The 21,639-nt window shown below is 51.5% G+C and overlaps 9 protein-coding genes across 9 annotated transcripts; 3 read left to right on the top strand and 6 right to left on the bottom strand.

Moving 5' to 3' along the window:
- Positions 1-429: 429 nt before the first annotated feature.
- Positions 430-2,289, bottom strand: Z518_00058 (uncharacterized protein; the record flags this gene model as incomplete). The annotated part of the gene is made up of 1 exon (XM_013420662.1): positions 430-2,289. The coding sequence occupies one exon, from the start codon at positions 2,287-2,289 to the stop codon at positions 430-432; it is 1,860 nt and encodes a 619-aa protein (XP_013276116.1).
- Positions 2,290-3,393: 1,104 nt separating this feature from the next.
- On the top strand, positions 3,394-6,711 carry Z518_00057 (uncharacterized protein; the record flags this gene model as incomplete). Its single annotated transcript, XM_013420661.1, has 1 exon — positions 3,394-6,711. The coding sequence occupies one exon, from the start codon at positions 3,394-3,396 to the stop codon at positions 6,709-6,711; it is 3,318 nt and encodes a 1,105-aa protein (XP_013276115.1).
- A 399-nt stretch (positions 6,712-7,110) lies between these two features.
- Z518_00056 (uncharacterized protein) lies at positions 7,111-7,923 on the top strand (the record flags this gene model as incomplete). The annotated part of the gene is made up of 1 exon (XM_013420660.1): positions 7,111-7,923. One exon carries the CDS (start codon positions 7,111-7,113, stop codon positions 7,921-7,923), a length of 813 nt encoding a protein of 270 aa, XP_013276114.1.
- A 553-nt stretch (positions 7,924-8,476) lies between these two features.
- Positions 8,477-9,613, bottom strand: Z518_00055 (uncharacterized protein; the record flags this gene model as incomplete). Its single annotated transcript, XM_013420659.1, has 1 exon — positions 8,477-9,613. The coding sequence occupies one exon, from the start codon at positions 9,611-9,613 to the stop codon at positions 8,477-8,479; it is 1,137 nt and encodes a 378-aa protein (XP_013276113.1).
- Positions 9,614-10,024: 411 nt separating this feature from the next.
- Positions 10,025-11,632, bottom strand: Z518_00054 (uncharacterized protein; the record flags this gene model as incomplete). The annotated part of the gene is made up of 1 exon (XM_013420658.1): positions 10,025-11,632. The coding sequence occupies one exon, from the start codon at positions 11,630-11,632 to the stop codon at positions 10,025-10,027; it is 1,608 nt and encodes a 535-aa protein (XP_013276112.1).
- Positions 11,633-11,965: 333 nt separating this feature from the next.
- Z518_00053 (uncharacterized protein) lies at positions 11,966-13,465 on the bottom strand (the record flags this gene model as incomplete). Its single annotated transcript, XM_013420657.1, has 1 exon — positions 11,966-13,465. The coding sequence occupies one exon, from the start codon at positions 13,463-13,465 to the stop codon at positions 11,966-11,968; it is 1,500 nt and encodes a 499-aa protein (XP_013276111.1).
- Positions 13,466-15,257: 1,792 nt separating this feature from the next.
- On the bottom strand, positions 15,258-16,916 carry Z518_00052 (uncharacterized protein; the record flags this gene model as incomplete). Its single annotated transcript, XM_013420656.1, has 1 exon — positions 15,258-16,916. One exon carries the CDS (start codon positions 16,914-16,916, stop codon positions 15,258-15,260), a length of 1,659 nt encoding a protein of 552 aa, XP_013276110.1.
- Positions 16,917-17,859: 943 nt separating this feature from the next.
- Z518_00051 (uncharacterized protein) lies at positions 17,860-19,034 on the bottom strand (the record flags this gene model as incomplete). The annotated part of the gene is made up of 6 exons (XM_013420655.1): positions 17,860-17,925; positions 17,984-18,120; positions 18,174-18,206; positions 18,267-18,712; positions 18,776-18,891; positions 18,939-19,034. 6 exons carry the CDS (start codon positions 19,032-19,034, stop codon positions 17,860-17,862), a joined length of 894 nt encoding a protein of 297 aa, XP_013276109.1.
- A 300-nt stretch (positions 19,035-19,334) lies between these two features.
- On the top strand, positions 19,335-21,035 carry Z518_00050 (uncharacterized protein; the record flags this gene model as incomplete). The annotated part of the gene is made up of 2 exons (XM_013420654.1): positions 19,335-19,430; positions 19,476-21,035. The coding sequence occupies 2 exons, from the start codon at positions 19,335-19,337 to the stop codon at positions 21,033-21,035; spliced, it is 1,656 nt and encodes a 551-aa protein (XP_013276108.1).
- Between the last annotated feature and the right edge of the window lie 604 nt (positions 21,036-21,639).

The raw sequence follows: 21,639 nt of genomic DNA, 5'->3' as shown, positions 1-21,639 counted from the left end.
CACCGTTACAGTTTGCTTGCAGAACTGTGTCCCAATCATCTTCAGAGATCCAAGCGCTAGGATAAGATGCCAATAACGCCCAGCCAGGGACTCGGGCTGGGCAGCCTTTTGTGCGAAATAATCAGAACCAATCAGACCGATCATTGTTCTTTCTGGCGTTGATGTCCGCGGAGCGGCGTTAGAAGTTTCAGAAGTTCTCAGAGAAAAGGATGGAAGACAGGTAAAATCGCTTTGAAGTTCGTTTCCCATCACGTGATATCAAGGTCTCTCCGGTCACGTGGACAAACAGTCGAGAGCGAGCGGCAGCGAGGTGTTTGATACCGACAAGTTGGAGAAGGTACGTTCTTCTTCTAGAGTGATCCAATGTCATCTAGGTATCCTCAGTTTGTCTCCATACCCCCAACATTGTCCCCTTCTCAGCTCTTTTCATCAAGAGGAGCAACTACATTGAATTGCTCTTTGGAATCTTGGTACATCACCACAATATTTCTTTTCAATCTCTTCATTCCAGTCCCAGTGGTCTTTGAACGGATTGAGACTCATTTCCATAACTCCGTTCAAGATATCCCTTTCTTTCTTGTTCTGGACGCGGTCGATGACGTCGTCTAGAACCCAACCTCGAGGAAAGAAATTAGGATTCACGGCTTTCATGGCCGTCTCCCTTTCCTCATCAACAGAAGGCTCAGTGCCCCAGTCTTCTATAATTCGTTCACGCCATGAATCAAGCCATTTGCCCACTTTCTCACGCCCGGATTCTTTGGTTTCGTTCAAACCGGTAATCCCCTCCTCATGGAAGAATCGTTCTGCCGTATTTTCACGTTTCTCCTTGGTGCTAACATGATCCAGTTTCACCGAAGAAAGGCGGCGGAAGAAGTGATTGAAATCCAGTTCCAGGGACTCCATCGTGTCCAGGAGTTCTGAGAATAGGACATCAAAATCATTGTCCTTTTGAGTCTTCAACCCGACACGCAGTGTCATCAGACGACGGTACTCGCTGAGAAAGACTGCCTTGTATTCGTCCGCGATCTGGTCAATGATGGTTTCGGCACGTTTAATGAGGACGGGAGCGAAATCTTCTTCCACACCTTTTTCGACAAACACGTGATCGTCAACACGATCACCCGCACCAATCAGCTCCCCAAGTGACTCCCCGAGACGAACAAGATTCCACCAAATGATACTCGGTTGAGCTCGATAACTGTACCGAAGCATGTAATCATCATGATTCGGTGTATACGCAGGGTCGAAATTGTCCATAAATGCGAATGGACCGTAATCGAGCGAAAGACCGTAGATGGAGGTGTTATCGGTGTTCAGGACGCCGTTCATGAAGCCATACGCCTGCCACATTCCCACAACTTTGGCATTGCGTCGGACAATTTCCCGGTAGAGTCGGGCAAACCGATTTTCTTCGGCACCTTCTTTGCCTTGGACTTCATCTTTGGGAACTCCTCTGGCTGGATCCATGTGGCTGTCGGTGATATCTGCGGGCAGGACGGCCGGTAATGATTCCCAGCCACCAAAGACTTCTTGCGCGATATACGTCGCCAGCTGGCGGATCAAATCCCGATCGCCCCTGGATCGCAGAAGATCGAATGTTCCCAGTCGCAGCCAGGATTGCGCAAAGCGACAAACAATTGCTCCGGGTTCGAGCCGCTCTCTGACGACCTCGGAGTGCGGACACAAAGTGAGTGATAGTGCACGTGTTGTGGGGATACCAATCGCGTGGAGGTACTCTGAAACGACAAATTCTCGGATACTGGATCGTAGAACGGCCTTCCCGTCGGCGAAACGTGAATACGGTGTCTTGCCGGCGCCTTTCAACTGCAGTTCATAGCGGACCTGAGTCTCTGGGTTGGTGCTTTCAAAGAGGGATATGGCTCGCCCATCACCTAGCTGGCCCGCCCAAGACCCAAATTGGAAGCCGCCATAACATTGTGCCCAAGGGTAAATGCCGCCTTTTCCCTCATCCCAGTAGAATTTGTTCCCGGCCACCACTTGTTTCATTTCTTCTGAGGAGGCTTCATCCTCGGCAAGCCCAATATCTCGTAGAGCGGCTTTGCTCACGGCTAAGAGTTCAGGATCTTCTGTCGGCTCGGGTCTGACAAAGGTATACAATGCGCCGCGGACCAGACGAGGCCCCAATTTCTGTCGAGGGGCTGAATGGGAGTCTGCTGGGGTGGGAAATTGGGGATCTGGAGGAAGATTGGATGTGAAATTGTTGGATTTTGGTATATCGGCTAGGGTCGAGTGGGCATTGTGATGGCCATTACTGATATGAGAAGACATTTGGGCAAGTCTCACGCGCGCAACCGGAGGGTCTGGTAGAGAGGGCCGATGAAACCGAGGGAGATGTCTGAAGAACATGCAGGAAACGCAAATGAAAGTGGCGAGGAGAAAGGTGATGAAAGAAAGAGATGGATGATAATTGGGGTCATTCAATCTGTCTTCCATCATCCCTTCATCGCGGCCAAACGTCGACGCGGACCAGAGATGACAAAACCTCGAATTGGAGGGCTGATGTCATTCCGGGTATGGCAGGGACTACGGTGAACCTTTAATCCTCAGTAAGCAGTATCAATCACGGTGGATCATTAGCTAAGTAGTGCATTTCAACACCCCCAATCAGATCTCAAGCAATAGAATATCAAAGCGTGATCATGACTCTGACAGAATTCTTCCATGACTCTGACTTTGGGCATATGATCAGTGACGGCGTGGGGAATTCTGCCCCCGCTTGGGCATATGAGGATGTCGGTAGATATTGATTGGGTGCAAGAAGGAATTTCAGCCATAAATGTAGTAGATGGAAGCGTCTCCTCGTGACCAGTAACAAAAGCATTTGAGAGCTTTGCCACCATGCTTTCACTAAGACTCCAGCAGAGGATTTACAACGCCAACGCAGGGATCGCGGAGGCACCCGTTGAGCTCGTCACCCCACCCGCTGCCAGCAACTCACTTGTCTGTTCTCATGTGAAGCATCCTATCGGATGCGGAATACTCCCTTGGCGAGCCTTTGACAGTGTGCGACGTGTCCAGCGCTGCTGGTCCCTTACCCGTAACCTACCGCACCGTTTCCTTTGTTTGTTGTCTGCTGCCCGATGAATGGATCCCAACTATGAAAAAAATCGCTACGGTCCCATCACCGTCGGACCACCTGCATAATGTTCATGCTCGCCAAAATCAACTCTTAAAAAGAGAGGAGGATTCCTTTCTTATTTCATCTCAAAACTTCAGCCCTGCGCTTGGAGAAGATCGTCTCTTTTGTTCATCGGCGCTTAATCCATTTCCCCACAGACGTGAAACGGTCACAGCGTCACCGCAAATTCGCATGTGCGTGAACTTACAATAGCATTTCTCCATTGTCTAGAACGTGCAAAGTCGTCCGACATCATGGCATCAGAAAAGCGTTTACGGCAAATATCCCAATCAAAACCTCGTCCTCCCACGGTCCCAAAACGGTCTACCAGCCTGCGCCGGGCTTACAACTACTTCTTCCACCCCGACTCTCCACAGAAACCCGTGCCTCAAAAGAAACCTCCGGGAGGACGGCAGTCTGATCCATCCGACTCCACTCGAGCCAAGAGCCTCGAGGAGGAACTGATACAATGTCGTCAAGATCTCGCAGAGGCCCGAGAGATGGTCATCAGTCAAGACAAAGAATTGACCATTCTCGAGCAAAACGCCCAGAGATTGGAAGCCGAGTACAGAGAGAAGGAGGCATCGTTACGACGACAAAAAGCTTCCTTGGAGGAGAGCATGGTTACTGAAATCGTCCAACAGATCAAGGATGCACAAAAGGCTGAAGGTGATGCGGTCAGAGAGGAATGCAACCGAGAGCATCAAGCTGCATTGGACGGTGTCCACCACAAATACAGGTCAAGAGTAGCCATTCTGGAAAAGGAGCTGCAAGATTCTCGGGCGGGAAATGAGCAACTCAAGGCCGACCATGAGAACCAAATCACGTCTCTTCGCACAGAGGCCGAGACTCTCGCGGCCAACCTGGAGGCCGCCAAAGCCTCCATCGCCGACACCACCGAAGCGTTGAAGAATGTCCAAAACGTGTCAGCAGCAGCTCTGGAAGAGTCTGAAAAAGCACACACCACCCTCCGAGCGGACCTCGAAGCCCAGATTCTCTCTCTCGGCCAGCAGTTGACAGAGGCTCGTGATGGATGGCAAAATGCACAGGAGAGCTTTGATGATGCTACCAAACGACATGAAAGTCTCCAGGAGACTTCATCAAAAGCTCTCGAAGAAGCCAATCAGTCGCTGGCATCGATTCGGGCAGAAATGGAGGCTCGAATGGAGGCACACACAGCTGAGCTCACCGAGGTCAAGAATGCTCTTGACGCTGCATCTCAAGATCGGGAAACCGAAAAGTCGGCCCAAATGATCCTTCAAGGTGATTTGACGACGGCGAGAAACCAGATTGCGGAGCTTACCGCCCGTCTCGAGGGCTACGAAGAGTCTAAGGAAGCTTTGTCCGCTGCAGAAGCAAAAGCTACAGAACTGACAAATGATCTCGAAGACTATTCAGCCACCAAGACCGCTCTAGCGACATCTGAAGCCAAGGTTGCTCAACTCTCTGCAGATCTGGAGGCGTATGCTCAGCTCAAAGCAGAACTCGAAAGCGAAAAGGAACGCACGGCTGGACTCTCGAAAGACATAGAAGATCATTGCGCCACATTGACGGAGCTGCAACAAAAACATCAGGACGCGGAAACACGTGCCATTGAAGCAGAGGGAAAACATCAGTCTTTGATGGACGAAATTCAGTCATTGAAAGACGGCTTGACCCTGGAAACTTCTAACCTCGAAGCTGTCAGGAAAGAACATGAGCAACTCAAGCAGCATCTCGAAGCTACTTCAGCATCTTATCAAGAATCCCAAGCTGCTTTAGAACAGGCACGAGAGAAGGTGTCACATTTGGAAGAGAGGAACCGCAAGTTAGAATCTGAAATTGCTGCTCTCGACCAGACGAAGCAGGCTGTCAACGATCTTGAAGCGGACAAAGCTAAGCTGATTGAAGAACTCGAGGCTTTGCGGACTGAATCAGGCTCATCGGGAGAACGGATCTCTTCATTGCTGACCGAAAATGCCACCCTGACACAGGAGGTGGAGACCCTCAAGGCTGAGACAGCGAAACTATCCGAGCTTGATGCCGAGAAGGCGAAGCTAGCGGAAGAGCTCGACGTGGCCGAGACAGCGAAGAAGGAACTTGAAGAGAAGCTCGTTCCATTGGAAGCGGAGAATTCGAAGCTTGCTTCTGAGCTCGAAGAGGTCAAGCAATCTGCACATACTTATGATGAAGAGCTTTCCCGGGCGACAACAGCTAAAGCCGAGGCCGAGAAGAAACTTGAAGAAGCGGAGACAGCCCAACATGCCGCAGAAGAAAAATTTGCGCAGCTTGAGGAACAGATACACACCCTCGATGGAAAACTGGAAACTGCCGAGAATGCAAAGGTGGCAGCTGAAAGCCTGGTCAAAGAGCTCCAGGATGCGGATGAGTTGTCCAAGGATAAGGTAGAGAAGGAACTTGCGTCCGCTCACGATGCTCTCGAGAAAGTCAAGGAAGAATCTCAACATACCGTGGCGGAATTGGAGGAGAAACTTGCCGAATCCCAAGACGCCCAAAAGGCTGCTGAGGAGGCCTTGGTCAAGGCCAGGCAAGCGTCTGAGGCATCGACGGATCTCGAGACGAAACTCGCTGAAGCAGTGGCTGCCCAGGAAACCGCCCAGGAGGCGCTCGAGAAGATGCGAGAGGAAGTCAAATCGGCCAAAGAGACTCAAAGCACCCTGGAGTCGAAATTAAGACTTGCGGAGGGCATTAGAGCCGAAGCTGAAAACAGTGTCAAAGAGGCAGAGGACGTCAAAGCCGATCTGGAGGACAAACTGAAAGCCGCCGAGGTCGAAAAGTCCGAAGCTGAGCAGAATCTCCACCGCTCGACGGAAAAGCTCCAACAGATACAAGTTGAGCTGGAGTCGGCGAATCAGGAAAAGAATAGTATCATGGAGAAGTCTTCCAATGAACTGGAGTCTAAAGGGGCTGAACTCAAAGCCGCGCTTGAGTCGAAGTCGGAAGCTGAAGCCCGTGTCCAAGAAATCGAAGCTCAGCTCGAAGCATCTAAGGCCGAAGATGAGACTTCGCAACATCATCTAAAGGAGCTGGAGTTGGAGCTTGAATCCATGAAGGCGAAAGCCCTCGATATCAACCAAATCTCGGAGGATCTGGACGCCAAAGACCAAACAATCAAGGCCCTCACTTCTGACAAGGAGGAAGCCGAAGGTCAACTCAAGGACGTGGAGACGAAGCTTGACTCTCTGCACACCGAACTGGAGTCTCTCAGGGCTTCTCATGAGAAGGCTACTGGTGATGTTGATGCGAAGGAGCAAGAAATAAAACGGCTATCTCAGCGGAATGCAGAAGAAGTCGAGGCTCTCCAAGCACAGATCAAGGCCAAAGATGATGAACTCAAAGCTTGGAAGCAGAAGATGGCGGACGATTCGGACACAGACAAGGTCAAACCAGATACAACGGCGGCACATGGTCCGGAAGATGATGACACGACTTCTGCAGTGGCCATCGTAAATGGTGGAAGTGGTGAGAAGGGACAGGAGAAAGACAATGAGGCCAAAACATCAGCGGGCGGCGAGCCTGAGCCTGTCAAGACGGAGGGAAAAGAACCGGCAAAAGCAGAGGCTGATGATTGAATGATGCACAGATGCAAAAGGGTTATGAGATACGGCAATGGCTGTCAAGAATCGAGACGAGGCTGAAATCATGGATCTGGACCCTGACTTTGCTTTTTTGTTACTCGGTACATAAGCAAATACCCCTGTTACATAACCCCACCCCTTTTGGGGTACACACCTGGGTCTCTTTCTCCTGACACGTGCGCGTATCATCGTTCTCAATTTAAGATTAGCTATGAGAAAGGGCTAGGAAGAATGCTAACCCGACCAATATCCTCCGCCCACGATCATGATCTGGATGACCAACTTTGGGGGTCATGGCCATTGACCGAGCCGCTCGCGTGTTCATAAGAGCGGGCACATGCCATCATCAACTTCGAATCTCTCGTCTCATTAAGGAACATCATTCATTCCATCATGAAGTACAAATTGAACCAATGGGAGCAACAAATCGAAGACGAATTTCAACGTGCTCAACAAACACCCGGCACTGCGGAATATCTCAGTACACTCTTGACCGGACCAGATCACACCTGTCCACATGCGAACAAAGAGAAAACCCGCGGCACGCCTAAACGACTAGGTTTCTTCCGTGCAACAGATGGGTCAACGACATACCTCGACACAGACAAAGTATGCCAATCATGCTACGATGCCGCCGTCCCAGAAGGCTTCAACGTCTGGTCCACGGCATACAATCCGTCAACGCGACCTATGACGCCCAAGTCCCAGGCCAGGTTCAACAATGAAGGCGGCGACAAGCTCAACAACTGGGCCGCCCTCAACGTGCCAGACTTCTACCCGCCCATGTGGCAAGCAGGGACCGAAGACGACTTTGACTCTGTGCCGGTCACGGACAAACACATGCCGACAAACGCGGAAGTCAAGGAACTCTGGCGTGCACTTGTGACGGCCGGGCAACCCTTTTATATCGATCAACTGCATCTCTCCGAGCCGTGGAACCCGCGAGCTCCAGACCAAAAGGCCGAAGACGCCCGGGTCTCGCGTGAAAATCACCTTGCGTACGCTAACGCGGCGAGGGGCTTTATTGCCACAGGAATCGGTGGTGCGGGTTGTAATACCATTATCGAACAGCGTGTGTTGGGCGAGCGAGCCGTCGAGATTCCAGCTCGATTTGGCGAGAATTGGAAGATGGCGACCCATGATGAAAGTGAGGTGCCCGACGCCTCGGAGTCTTCGCCTCACCCTCCCCGGGTGCGTTCCCTTTGAGATAAATTTCCTTCCTTTTTTCCTCTTCAAGTGAATCTGATGAAAAGGGGCAGATCCATCCTGACGTCAAAGCAGTCGAGATCCCCTCGAACTGGCCAGAGATGTACACCATGCCAACGCAGGAAGAGATTGACGCGGGCGAATTTGAGATGAGAGGCTTCATCACGCAGCCAACGGAGAATGAGAGGTATAGGAGGGAGAATCTTGAGTAGTTTGACTAGCCATCACTTCTCGATAGATCGTTCAAGTTTGATACGATGAATGGTGAACCGGATAGTTGAGACAGGATTGTGATTGGTGATGTTGGCACGGATGAGCGTTATTATAAAGAAACCTCCGACACTTATTACGGTCTTTGGGTCTCCCTGAATGTTGTGAGAGCTTCTCGGTGGTGGCGCTGCTGAAGGATACAAGTACGACTGGGAACGGGTCTGTCGCACCATCGAGTTCTTTCAGATCCTGTGCTTGCGTCTACCTCCATTCCATGCCTATCGGAGAATTCAGAGCGGACAGAGATGGTTTTTCGATCGGCACCTCTCCATCACTACCTTTGTTATCCTTGTTCTCCTCCATATTGTTCCTTCTCCACCGGAGCCCCCAGTCCATCATTCCCCGTCCTAGTTTCGCTCTCACTCTCAAGGGAACTGTGAGTGACGGTACCGGCGAGAATTTTGTCCCAACTTGCCCACTGCTTGTTACCACCACTCCTTTCATCGATCGCGGCTCGATACCTCTCCCACCACCTTGTATTGCTCCGATGTGGGAACAAATTCCAGAGGACCATCGATTGCTCTTCTTTCTCCGACAGATTCAGGGCCGCGTACGCGGCGGCGCGAAACTCGTTGGCGCTCCTGCACGAGACATCAATGTACAACCTCTCCCCGAGCAGGTGTGGCATGTCGCCTACGCCTCGAATCGCGAGAATCGTGCTCACTGCCAGTACAGCCACGGAGAGGAGCTGGTTGAAGAGACTCGTCATGCCGAGCGCGACGATGTGGATGGCGAAGGAAGCCCAGCCGGTCATGCGCGTGGCGGAGTACAAGGCTGGATTTAGGGGCGTGGTGTTTGTAAGCAGAACATTGATAACGATGCGGCGTGGCGCGTAGATCGTTACGGCTTTTCCCGAGGGAGTCGTTAAAAAGGCTTTGACGACTTCATCTTGGGGCAAAGATGGGGATGTTGAAAGTAGAACTGCTCGATCAATGGCGGCGCGGTTCTGCAAAAGAATAACCTTGCGCACGATCACCGACGCTGTCATCGAGAGCGCGTTGGCAAGCCCCCACCAATCACCCATCAGGCACGCGAGGACGATTAGCGGGGAACACACGCAGATTCCCAACGACGGACTCGCAAGCCACCGTGGATGCGGTAACGGGTTGGCGTCCGTCTTAAATTCGAGCACGGTCGATGTGTATGTCAAAGGGTAGAGTGTCAGCCAGCGCGTGAACCAGCTTGAGAGATCCGTCGCCATGATGCCATCGGAAATGTTATACAGGACAAAGCCGGGAATAGGCTCGAGGATCTGGTTGCTCGCGACGGTGAAGGCGCCGAGGAACGGAAGGCACTCGGTGATCCAACTGTGTAAGAAGCGGCCAACAGAGAGATTGATTTCGTGGAAGCCGAGGATGGTGACGAGGCCGAGGGCGTCGATGCGAAATGGGGACCAGGACTTGAGGGTTGAGAGAAGCATTGTTCTGTCGTGATTGTGGTTGCATTTGGGCTTGAAGGTTTCAAATTTGCAGGTGATGGATCTGAAGAGGTTTTAACAAGTCATGATTCGTTCATTTTCTTAGGGAATTTTTCTTTGGTCATTCTTTTTCGGCCTCATCCACACTGTTCGGTGACGAAACAGTTGGTGAGGGTGAAAGCGAGGCCGGGTGGGTAGCCTGGATGGAAATCAGCCCTAGTAGACTGCCCTGCACAGCTTGCATGGATAGGCGAGGATTGAACCCGGACTAACGCACCATGGGTGTTTGAGCCCCTTGTGTCAGCCTTGGAGCCTACATGAGAGGATTCGGGAATATCACTGCCATAAGACACGACTGTAGCTCAGGTATCAGTGGTCGAAAAGTCATGCATTCATTCACGTGGCCATAATATATTAGCCGTACAAAACTTCACATACACCTCCTATGGGCACATCCATGACGGCATCGGTGCCCTCGTTCCAAATGAGCTTCCAATTCGGATCAGCAGGATGTGATCCCTGAGATTGGACTTCATGCTGAATTTGACTCGGATGAGTGTTGCTCGTGAGAAAGGGATATGTCGAAGGGAAAGAGTAAGGATATGTGGTATGGCTGAATGGTGAAGAGTGTGCATTGGGATTGGAAGACGATGAATACTGATAATCTCGAGTTGGGATTTCTGGTGGAGGTGATTCAACATGCTCCGAGTTGGTGCGGGAGGATCTCTGTTTTCTTTTGTCTTTGCTTCGATGCGTCCCCTTGGAGTATTTCCTCCCTTTTCCACCTTTGATCTTCGCCGTTTCCATCTCCCTGTGCTTCTCCATTTTGGCCCGTTCCTCGAGCTCTTTGACGAGTCGTTTGCTTCCTCCCTTCATGACTCGGCCCGATTCGTCAAGGACAGCCACATTCCCCGCTTCGTCTACCATGCATTCTAGGCTCGACAATGGTAGGGTCAGGTATTCGACATTGTAGCTGAGGAGTGCTACATAGATGAAAATCAACAATACCACGATCCAGGCCGGGATAGCGAGAGACCACCATCGGTTGGGGTAATATGTTATTCCCAGTGCGTGGAGGAAGGGGGATGGCAGATATGACCACAGGATGTATATCAAGAAGGCAAGGGAGGAGGCCAAGTACAGGACGAAACCATAGTATTCGTACGTCGGTACTTTAGGAGAAGTCGGGGGCAGAGGGTGAGCTCGTCGAGCGGAGTGAGCCACAGCAGCCTCGGTGTCATTTGGAGTTTCGACGTCTGAGCTATCCGGAGTGGTTGGGCGGGTAGAGGTGGCAGACCGGTTGAGCAACGAGGGGGGGCGAAGAAGGGATGTTAGGCTCGGTGAAGGGGGGAGAGGAGTCGGTGGTCGATTGTAGAAAGGAGGATAGAGTGGTGGAGGAGGTGGAGGGGGCAGCGAAGTCGTGGATTGTGAAGTGTGAAGACCGCTGAAGGGCGGGTGAGGATGAGAAGGCCCTTGTGCTTGTCCATTTGCGTCAGATGGCGGCGGACGGGCAGGCAATGACCGTACGCGAGAGAGCGAGTCTGGTCGGTCGGCGGATGATGGGAAATAACTTCCTCCCTCAGCAGCGGTGCCATTTTGGTGTTGTTCGTCGACGTCTCCATCTTCCTCGGAGCCCTCCTCCTCCGACGCTGAAGATTCCTGACGTGAATAATGGGATTCGAAATCGTCGTCGTCGAGAGTCACGCCCGCGACCTCCCCGTCGGATTCTTCTTGAACATTCTCTCCTCGCCCATCTTCTCCAGGTATTTCTTCGCCTTCTATGCCCAGTTCGAACGTCGCGGCAATGTTGGACCTCACGATTTTCGGAGACGGAGTCGGCGTAGCGATATCTCGGTCTGGTGTGACCATACGTGGACCAGTGGGGGTGCGTTGATCCGGGATCAACGGGTTCGGACACGGGAGGTTTTCGAGATATGGACGCAGAGTTGGTGGAAGGGATTCGGATTGGGAGAATGGTCTCTGACCTGGTTCGGGTGATCCGCCTCTGGTTTGAGGTGGCATTTCTGGCTCGGTGAGAGTGAGGTGAAGGGAGAGAATTAAATTCGTGTCATGATCGAGTCTGGGGAATGGAGCACATGCCTAATGCACCAAGGTTCTAGATCCATTCCGGCTGTCGTTCACGAAACACACACACATATATATCTCGATCAGAGAAGACTTTATTATGATTGGCACTCTCGGCCAGACAATCCCAAGAGGCCTCGATACTAGACTACACTTTTGTACAATCCCGCTAAGAAACCAATTCATAAATCGTCAAAGAGCATTTATCCCTTGCTCTTGTATCTGGAATATGTTTTCCTCCCCTCATTCAATGTCCGAGTCTTTGGTACATCATCTTCCCAACAGTCCTTCCACACTTCGCAACCCCAACCCAATGTTGACTGCACTACTCCTCGTCCGGGTAGAAGAAATCGATCCAGCACTACTTTTGCCCGTCCGTGGTGAAGGTAGAGGAGGCGTGGGGAAATTGGAGAGATCAGGGGGCGGCTGCTGTTTCTTCGGTGTCATCACAGCTGGTGCTGTTGGTATTGGAACGTCATGTTTCGTCGTAATCTTGCCCAGTCCTTTGATGGCTTGTCCCAGGCTCTCACTTCGTCTGCGTAGTGTCGAGAGAGATTTCTTTCTTTGCATATTTGGTTTGTTGCCCCCGAGAGGATCAGAAACGCTTTCATCCGTAGGTGGTGTGGGTAGGGAAGGTAAGGCCGTCATGTTGGCGTGATTCAATCCCGCCGTCGTGCTGGACGGACTTGTTGATGTAGGAGGTCGTTGCATCGATGGAATATTGGTGGTGCTGTTGGAGGAAATCGGGTTCTTCATGATATGGAGAGTGTCCATTCCTGACAAACTCGCCGTCGAAGGTCTGCTTGCGCGACTTGAAAGCGATCGCTGGTGTGTTGCGGATGTGGGTGTTTTGATCAGACTTTTGATGCTGCTCATGCGTGTGTGACTAAGATTAGTCGACAGTCGAGGCACACTCGATTTTCGGTCTGCCTTAGATTTGCGCTCCTTGGTAGATAGAAGAGATTCCTGACTCGCATTGGCAATGAGCTCAAACGCATTCGCAGGCAAATCTGGGACCTCGAAGACCGTCGCTTCCGCCGCAGGGAAACAAGAGTATGTACTACTCGTCGATTGACGTTTGTGAGGTCGTTCTGATGTGCGTGGCACGGTTGGCGAGAGAGGACTTTGCACGGAAGTGGTTCGTCGCTTGCTTCTCCGAGGGCCGCTGACAATGGAAATCAGTGACGGCCTCGATTTGGGTTGCTGGAAAGAAACTGGGGTGGCAGTCTCGATCGGTGAGAAGGTCTCGTCGGTATCGAGATCTGGACTCAAGGCTTCCGATACCGGTGAATCTAGGATGCAAGAATATCGATCGTACCGGAAGTCTGACAACGTAGCGAGTGAGGCTTGCAGGACAGGTCGCGGTGAAGGGGGGACAACAACACGGTCCTCATCCAATTCCAATTGCAAGACCTCTTCCTCGGCTGGAATATCGATCTTGAGAGGCATGGCGGTACTCGTCTGGGGCTGGGTCGATTTGACAAATGCGGTTCCATTCAAGAGCGTGTCGTCTGGCGTTAGAACGCTGCCCTCAGAAGGTGTTTCAACGGAGGATTCTCGATCGAACCGTTCCACGTCCAATTCCATGTCGTCCGCTGAAGCATCGTCCGGCTCCTCCGCATGTTCTGCCGTATGGCCATACCTCACAACCTGGCTCTTGTGTTCTTGAAGCTTCTCTTTCTCCACAGCATGCTGTTGTTGTCTCTCTTGAAACTTTTTCCTCCGCACAGACACAGAGCTCAATTTTCGGGTTTTCAAGGCTTGATCCATTGTTGGTGACGCATGCACTTCGGTGGAGGGTGGTGTGTCAAGGTTGGGAGAAGGTACGAATGAATCCATTATCAGAACAATGGCAAGAGGCTGAAGAAGTCTAGAGGCTTCCTGGGAGGGACTGGAGTCACCTGTCATCTGGAACTCTGACAGTAGCACGATCCTTCTGATGGAACAGAGGCTGTGACAGAGTTCAAAAGTAACGGGGACAACCTGGATGGGCAGATCGGAACATGATGGTCCTTGTCCCTGTCCGCTCGGTTACCTGAGTGAACAAAAGGGAAAAGCGCAAGCCACAAAGGACCACTCTTGCTAAAAATGTCGGCTGTGAACTGGGGATTCTGACAAGCCAACGAAATTTCCGACCCAATGGATGTGACGATTGTTACCGGATTAAGAACCATGAACGAGTCAATCTTGCAGAAGAGAAAAAGCGGAGAAAAGAAAGAGGCGGTCCTAGGACTGAAAATGAGATTGCAAGCTCTGGGAAACGCTTTTCGGCGGAGCTTTTTGATGAGTGTCGGAGGTTGCCAACTTGCTGCAGGTCCGAGGGGGAAAAGTGGGGCAAGTAGGAAGCATGACCGAAAGGCCAACGTTTCATCGCTGGCGCACACACGCCCGGAAGAGGGGGGCGACAATGAGCACGGGGGCACTGCCGAATTGGCAGGTCGTCGATGAGATGGTTGGCTGCTTTTGTCTTCAACTCGTTTTCTCACGAGAGAACAACGGTATCGGCGTAGAGTACTGACGAGAGCGGGTGGCGGTCAAGAGGCCAACCCACATGCCCGTCAGCAAATCGCGATCTCCAGTGTCAGGTACTATGATGTATCCTTCTGGGGAAAGTGGAGGTACCAATGACAGAGACCCTGGAACAAAGGTTGCAGGTACCACAAAAGTCAAAACGCTCAAGCTAATTAAGGCGTGAAAATTGAGGACGATGGCGAATGTGACGAGCCTTGGACATCAACCAACCAGGACCTGCTCTGAGCGCCCAGACTGCAATATCGATTGGCCGGGACGGGAAACAGACAAGCGAAGCTGGACAGACGAATGAAATGGCAGTTCATAGTCCCCACCCTCCTCTGGACTTCCGACTTTGGCTTCTGGGGAGTTTGCTGTTGATGCTGGGGCCGCTGGGTTTTTGTGCAGATTATGAACCATCTGACTATGAACAGATGAGACGGTCTGTTCTTGTCCGGAAGAATCCATGGAAAACACAAAAACACGTGCCCAGCCACGCCCATGTGAGACGTCGACATCCTCTGGGCCCGTTACCGGGTACGTAACCATAGGCCTTGCCCCTTATTGATCTCCGTAATCCTCGTGCTAGCACCCACACTCACGATCCTAAAGTACACACAACCGTGCGCTCATCCTCCTCTGGGGCATACAGCTAATGCAAAGCGATGATTGCTTCATTTGCTTTCTTCACGTAATGAATCCAGTGCACGCCATTACTTCTATATATATGTATCTAAAACTCGATAGTACGTACTTCAGGTTCGCCTATCCAGGCGCTTTGTCCATGTCTGTTGCTCGCTTCTTCAGTTCAAGCAGGTTTTGTCTTACGTTGAGGTACACTTGCGTAGCACAAAGCTGGGCAAGCTGACTCCACTGTTTGACTCAGGTCGCACAGCTTTCTCCCGAATTCCGATCAGCTAGCATGCTCACACAAGCCGAGTTAAGCTCTTTTTATGGTATGATCTTCTCCGGGGGTGTGCACATGCGACCAAGAAATTTTGTATTTCGACCCTACCGCTCGCCCCTCTCCTCAAAGTGAGACCGGCACACTTTACAGTTGCGATTGTGCCCATTCCATCATCCATTCTTGTGCTGCTTGCACCAGTTGGTTTTGAGCATCAGCCACTGACGGAGGAGGCAACTCGGGACTTGTTTCATTGGGGAACAACCCATTTTCATCCCAGTGGTGGATCGCGCCGGGGATCAGAATAATCGGCTCGCTTGCTGTGCTCGTATCATTCAATCGATCGGGAATGTCCAGCGTCGCCAGTGGTGTCGCCGGACGCCATGGGTCGGCCTCTCCTCCTATGATGGCCAATCGTGGATATGAGATATTGAAGCCTCCATACTTATTGACTGCGTCGACATCAGGCCGGGAAGTAATGTTGAAAGCATACCGGCAGACTTGTGTCAAGTATTCCAGAGTGAGCAGGCGAGATATCAAGGGGAGTCGGTCGGCCGGCACCCCGGATCCAGTCTGAATGTAACCCCATTCAGTGCAGTATTGATAGGACCAAGACAAAGCATTATAGTTGGAAATGTCCTTGTCGGTGTACATGGCGGCTGACGCATTGTTGTAGCTATAGCACTCATCCAACGTGTCCTCGCAGTCTCCAACATAGCTGTCACTGATCCACGCCATCCAATTTAGCATGCGGTTTGTCCATACCGTGCTTTCGTTACCCCAGCCGCCGGCTTCGATGAGCGATACAGCCGTTGACTCCTTTCCAACGTAGCCGGGCCAGAGGATGGAATCCGAGGTAATGTTGCCGCAATAATAGTCGAACTCGGGACTGTTTTCGTCCGGGGACCAATTTCTGGACTGCCACCAGCCAATTCCAGCCGATGCCAAATTCGCAAAGTCATTGCTGTACGTCAATGATTCCATCCCGAAACCGGCTTTGAGCTCTGCCACGGTGTTCGAGTCGTTTTTCAACAAAATATTGTCAATGATGTTGATGAGCTTGACTTGTGTCGCAATGCACTCGGCCGGAGCGTACTCCCTTAGCGGCTCATAATATTCCCAATAATCATAGATGGCCTTTGTCACTCCGCTCGAACTGATCGCGCCCCAGGTGAGGTCAGGATACAGGAGGCGGAGGAACGCCACGACACCGCCGGCATAAGAGCCACCATATGCGAGGTAGGGAGTGCCCGGAGCGGTCAGGTTCAAGTGCTCAAGGCCGGGGAAAACGATATGTGAGGCAAAATAGGCTTGATCGGCGACCGCCTGATCGGTGGAGAGGAAGCGCATATTTTCCGTGGACAGATCTGGGACGGGAAAACTTGTACCATAGTATCGGTGTTCGAGAACCACTCCGATTCCATGAAGTGCTGAAGCCAATTGGTAGACTATGCCTTTCTGCAAAAAAGGCAAACGACCGGTGGCATCGGTTTCGCCACTCTGGAGGACTATGACAGGGCCTCCTGGCCGGTAGTAGGTCGCATCGAAGAAATAACGCAGATTGAAATACTCATCCGAGTGAGGCTCGTATCGGGAGTCATTATGGAAATGGTCCACGGGAACTGATATGTTGTGTGCCGGATAGAGATCCTCTGGGTCAACATCGCGCACGCGCAAGCCATGAGGAGCCGGCGCCAGATTCCTGCGTCCATTAGAGCGGTCTCTTCGAATCCGATTCTCGTGGACGAACCTGGCCCACACCAAACCGCACAGCGAACTGGCACTGAGAAACAGAGCTCCTCTCATGGTGGAAACGTGACGGATTTGCCGGAGCAGAAGAGGAGGATCGAGAGGAAATAAATGGCAACGACCTATGCATCCGGTCCATGGTTCTCTCGTATGACCAACCCATCTTGAACCGGCATGAAAGTACCTCTTTGTCGCCAAACAAACGATCAATGATACCTTGGGGGGTGGTAGCTATGTAGCTTTCGGTAGCTAAGTAGGAAGGAAGCTGGAAGCTCGGCGGCCGATAATGACGTTGGGAACACAGCGATGCAACGCTGTAGAATTGATATCTTGAACTCAACAGGAAGGTGGAAGATGATCAACGGGGGCTCTGCAAGGTACAGAGAGCTGTGCAGGTTCTAGCCGTGGGAACGAAGAGAAGGCTCGAGAAGTCAGCATCGGCAGCTGGACGAAGTCAGTAATGCATGCGATTGGGAGATAAGGTCAACCAGCAACCCGCGAAAGCCCGCGCCACCCGGACGATTACCTGCATATCCACATCCTGCATCACTGTTCGTATTCGCCGTATCCCAGGGCTTGATGTCGTTGGTACCAGATGTTAAATGAGCTTCGATTTCTTATCCCGTCAATAGAGCTCTGTTCTGTAGTACCTCTCCCAACTCGGCCGGCGGTCTTGGTCACGTGGTTACGTGGGTCTTGAGGCTTCCACCTCAACCCACACACAGGTGGTCTTCATCGTACTAGAAAATTACGAAATCTCATCCTCTTTGCGCCTCTTCCAGTACCAGCGGCAACTGTTGCGGTGAAATTTATATTTCGTCGACGTCCCTTCGGTTCAATATCTCTCCTTCCTAATTGAACCGTATGCAGCCAAGAGAAAGGGGGAACTAACCCCAATTGAGAAGACTTATATTTCAAGGGCTTCCCGAGGAGTCATCTCTGTTTTCCTCGTCTTCCCTCATTTCATCATCTGGCCGGATATAAATGGATGCTATATGCTCTACTGGCCATTCGCCAACAGCACTCGGCCTCCATCCACACAGAGACACCGTCCGTCCACATATGCCTGTGTGGCCCCCCATATCAGTACTTCTGCCTCTCGCTTCCGGAAAGGATGGACTTACTCCGGCTTGACTGCTCAAGTATATGATGGCTCCGGCGATGTCTTCCATTCTTCCAATCCGTGCTGCTGGCATTGCTTTGAACAGTTCTGCAAATTGATTGTTGCCTTCCTCCACCGGGTTCATTTTGCTCGGGACAACTGCGATGGGCTTTCAGCCTGACGGCATCAAATTCTTTCAGGTTTCGACTCACAGCCTGGATTGATGGCATTTACTCGAACATACCCTGCCGATTTGCGATGATCAGCTTGATTTTGGGGGAGAGATGAGGTCCCACCAGACTTACACTTGGCAAACTTGCTTCCCAACAATGCCACTAAATGATCGATGGCTGCTTTACTGGCTGCGTAACTGGTCAAGTCAATGTTGGTGCAGTTGTGCATACTGGCACAGCTACTGGTGATGATCATGACTCCCCGTCCTTCGTCTTTCCCCTGTCGACCGTCCCCCAAGTCGAGGCTGCTGGCTGCCACCAACAATTTCAGCAATGCAACGGATAAGAAGTAGTGTGCCGTCACATTGACACGAAAAGTGTCATCCCAGTCAGAATGTTTGGATGACCATAAGGATGTTTGCAGTTCCTCTAGTGAAGCAGCCTTCACATTGCACATCTTCGGAGGATCTCGTCGAATACCGGCGTTCGAACACAGGATGTCCAGGTGAGTCTCATGTTTTTCGAGCTCTTGGGCCACGGCAGCGATTCCTTCTTTCGATGACAGGTCACTGGCAAACCTGTCACATTTTCTAATCAGTGAATGGCCGAAAGGACAATCTTGCCTTTTTTTTTTTTTTTACCCTATGGCAGTCCCACCAGACGATTTTCCTAGATCTGTGAGCTCGGCCACGGCTCCTCTAATGTCATCTGTTGGCAAAGCAGTCACATAGACTTTTGCCCCATTTGAGACCAGACCCTACCTCACGTCAACGTTTGGGGATGCTCGGAGGCAGATCAATTTACCTTTGCAATCATCAGGCCAATCCCGCTGCATCCCCCCGTGACCAAGGCTACTCGACCGTTGACTCCAAACAAATCACTGACAGAAAGAGAAGACATGTTGGTCACCAAGTCTCCAGGCACCCACAACCTCCGTCTAAATGCGTTGTCATGTGGAGGCTCTAATACCGCGGCTCTGTCCGCCACGACTCGAACTTCTGCCGTCCTTCTCCGTCTAAGCTTTCTCGCTCAAGTCCGCCCAGTCGGTTCCCCCATACTCCCTTGACGTTTGCTCCCAGGGCAGAGAATTCTGCAATATAAATTTTGCTTTTCGATCTTCAAATAGGTTTCAGAAGAACTCTGGGAGGGATCCTACAAGCACGGAAACATCAAGCCTTGCCCGAGAGACTGCAAGGACGGATGGCTCTAACGGTGAATGGCCTTTTCCAGGCGATCGACCATGACTACGCGTTGTGGCTTGCTGCCGCAACCCTGTTTGCCTTTGGGTTGTATTGGGTAAGTTCACATCTTCCTAGGAGATCTTGAAACTGACACCTGTAGTGGTCGACACTCACAGACATCCCCAAGATCAAAGGCATCCCGGAAATACCAGGCGCTTTACCTATCCTCGGCCATCTACTACAGCTCGGTCCCGATCACGCAACGGTTTGCGAAGGATGGTGGCGTAAGTACCGTCAGTCCGTCTTCCAAATTCGTCTCGGCAACACTCGAGCCGTTGTGGTGAATTCATTCGAAGACGCAAAGCAGATGTTGATCGGCCATCAAACCGCTGTCATTGACAGGCCAACACTGTACACTTTCCATGGAGTGATATCATCAACTCAAGGCTTCACCATTGGCTCGAGTCCGTGGGATGCATCGTGCAAGAACAAACGAAAGGCCGCCGGTCAAGCTCTGGGGCGACCTGCTATGAGAGGGTATTTCGACATGTTCGACCTCGAATCGTACTGCATCATTCGCGACCTCTTCCGTGATAGCATGAATGGCAAACAAGAGATTGCGGTTCGACCATATATCCAGCGCTATGCCCTCAACACGACCTTGACCCTCTGTTATGGTATCCGAATGGACAATGTTTATGATGAAATGCTCAGAGAAATTCTGCATGTCGGCTCGGCCATTTCCCTCCTGCGATCTGCCTCAGAAAACTATCAAGATTACGTTCCTATCCTGCGCTACTTCCCCAGCAACGAAAAGAACCGACGATCCAAGGAACTTCGCGATCGTCGTGATCGATACCTGAATTTCCTCCTCAACAAAGTCCGGGACATGATCAAAAAGGGCACCGATAAGCCCTGCATCAGCGCCGCCATCCTCAAAGACCAAGAAACAAAACTGACCGGCGTGGAAGTCTCATCCATTTGTCTCTCGTTGGTGTCGGGCGGCTTTGAAACCATTCCAGGCACCTTGACGTCGTGTATCGGTTCACTGTCAACCAAAGAAGGCCAAATTTTCCAGGACCGTGCGTACGAGGACATCAAGCGATACTACCCCGACATCCGCTCGGTGTGGTCCCACAGTTTCCAAGAGGAGAAAGTCCCCTACGTCAACGCCATCATCAAGGAAGCTGCGCGCTACTATACGGTCAGCGCCATGTCCTTGCCCCGCAAGACCGTGACTGAAATCGACTGGAACGGCGCCAAAATCCCCGCCAAGACCATGATCCTCATCAACGCGCAAGCGGCGAACCACGACATCGACCACTTCGGCCCTGATGGCGGCGTCTTCAATCCCGAACGATGGCTGAATGACGAATTCGTCATGAAACCATCAAGCGTTGCACCAGAAGAAAAGCCCGGCCAGGGAATTCAGCATTTCTCGTTTGGAGCTGGATCAAGAGCTTGTTCCGGCCAATTCATCGCCAGCCGGCTTCTGTACACGGCGCTCATAAGATTGCTGACGTGTTACAAGATTGTAGCGAGCGAGACGGAGCCTCCTAATACAGACTACGTGGACTACAATCAATTCAAGTCCGCATTGGTGGCGATCCCGAGGGATTTCAAGGTCATGCTTGTCCCCAGACATGCGGAGAGCGCGATTAAAGAGGTAATGGCCGATGCGGCAGAAAGGACGAAAGACTATTATGTGGAGGATAACTGAAGCTGAAACACACACAATGGGAGAACTACATGAGCAGGATATTCTCAGCCTCGTATCATGTCGTCATGCGACCGAACTTATTTTACCTTGGTCTGATCTGATCTTACCTGGTCTTGCCCCTTCACTGCCCCGTGTGCAGTCTGAACTCCAAAATTTTCACTGTGCAATTTCTTTAAATCTTTAAAGGCACGGCGAAATCCATGGCTCCACAGTCATCCGAAAAAGTCACCCCTTGTGTTAATCTGAAAAGTATCGAAACCTAACTCACCCGAAGGCGGTGTTTTCCGCCCTCATGGATCCAGTCCCCCACATCTTCGTATTGTAAATGGATGGGTCGGAGAAGATCGTTCTTCTCACATCAGTCTGTATACATCTGCTCCAGTCGGTAGTTGGTATGACAGTGGAAATCAGAGGCCAGTAATGTAACCTACTAAGGAGTAATGGGATGGAAGACAGGCCCATGTGTTAGGTGCTTGGGGGGAGAGACTGTCGCTTATCTTATCGCAGCCTCGCCCGCCCTCTCAGGGTTGGCGATAAGGGGCCGTTAACCAACCACAAGCGGCATCGAGTTGACGACCATCGGACGCGGACATGTGCATTATTC

The sequence above is a fragment of the Rhinocladiella mackenziei genome (assembly GCF_000835555.1).
Source record: "Rhinocladiella mackenziei CBS 650.93 unplaced genomic scaffold supercont1.1, whole genome shotgun sequence".
NCBI lineage: Eukaryota > Fungi > Ascomycota > Eurotiomycetes > Chaetothyriales > Herpotrichiellaceae > Rhinocladiella > Rhinocladiella mackenziei.
Note: the sequence above shows the minus strand (reverse complement) of the source record. Positions and strands in the feature narration are given on the sequence as shown.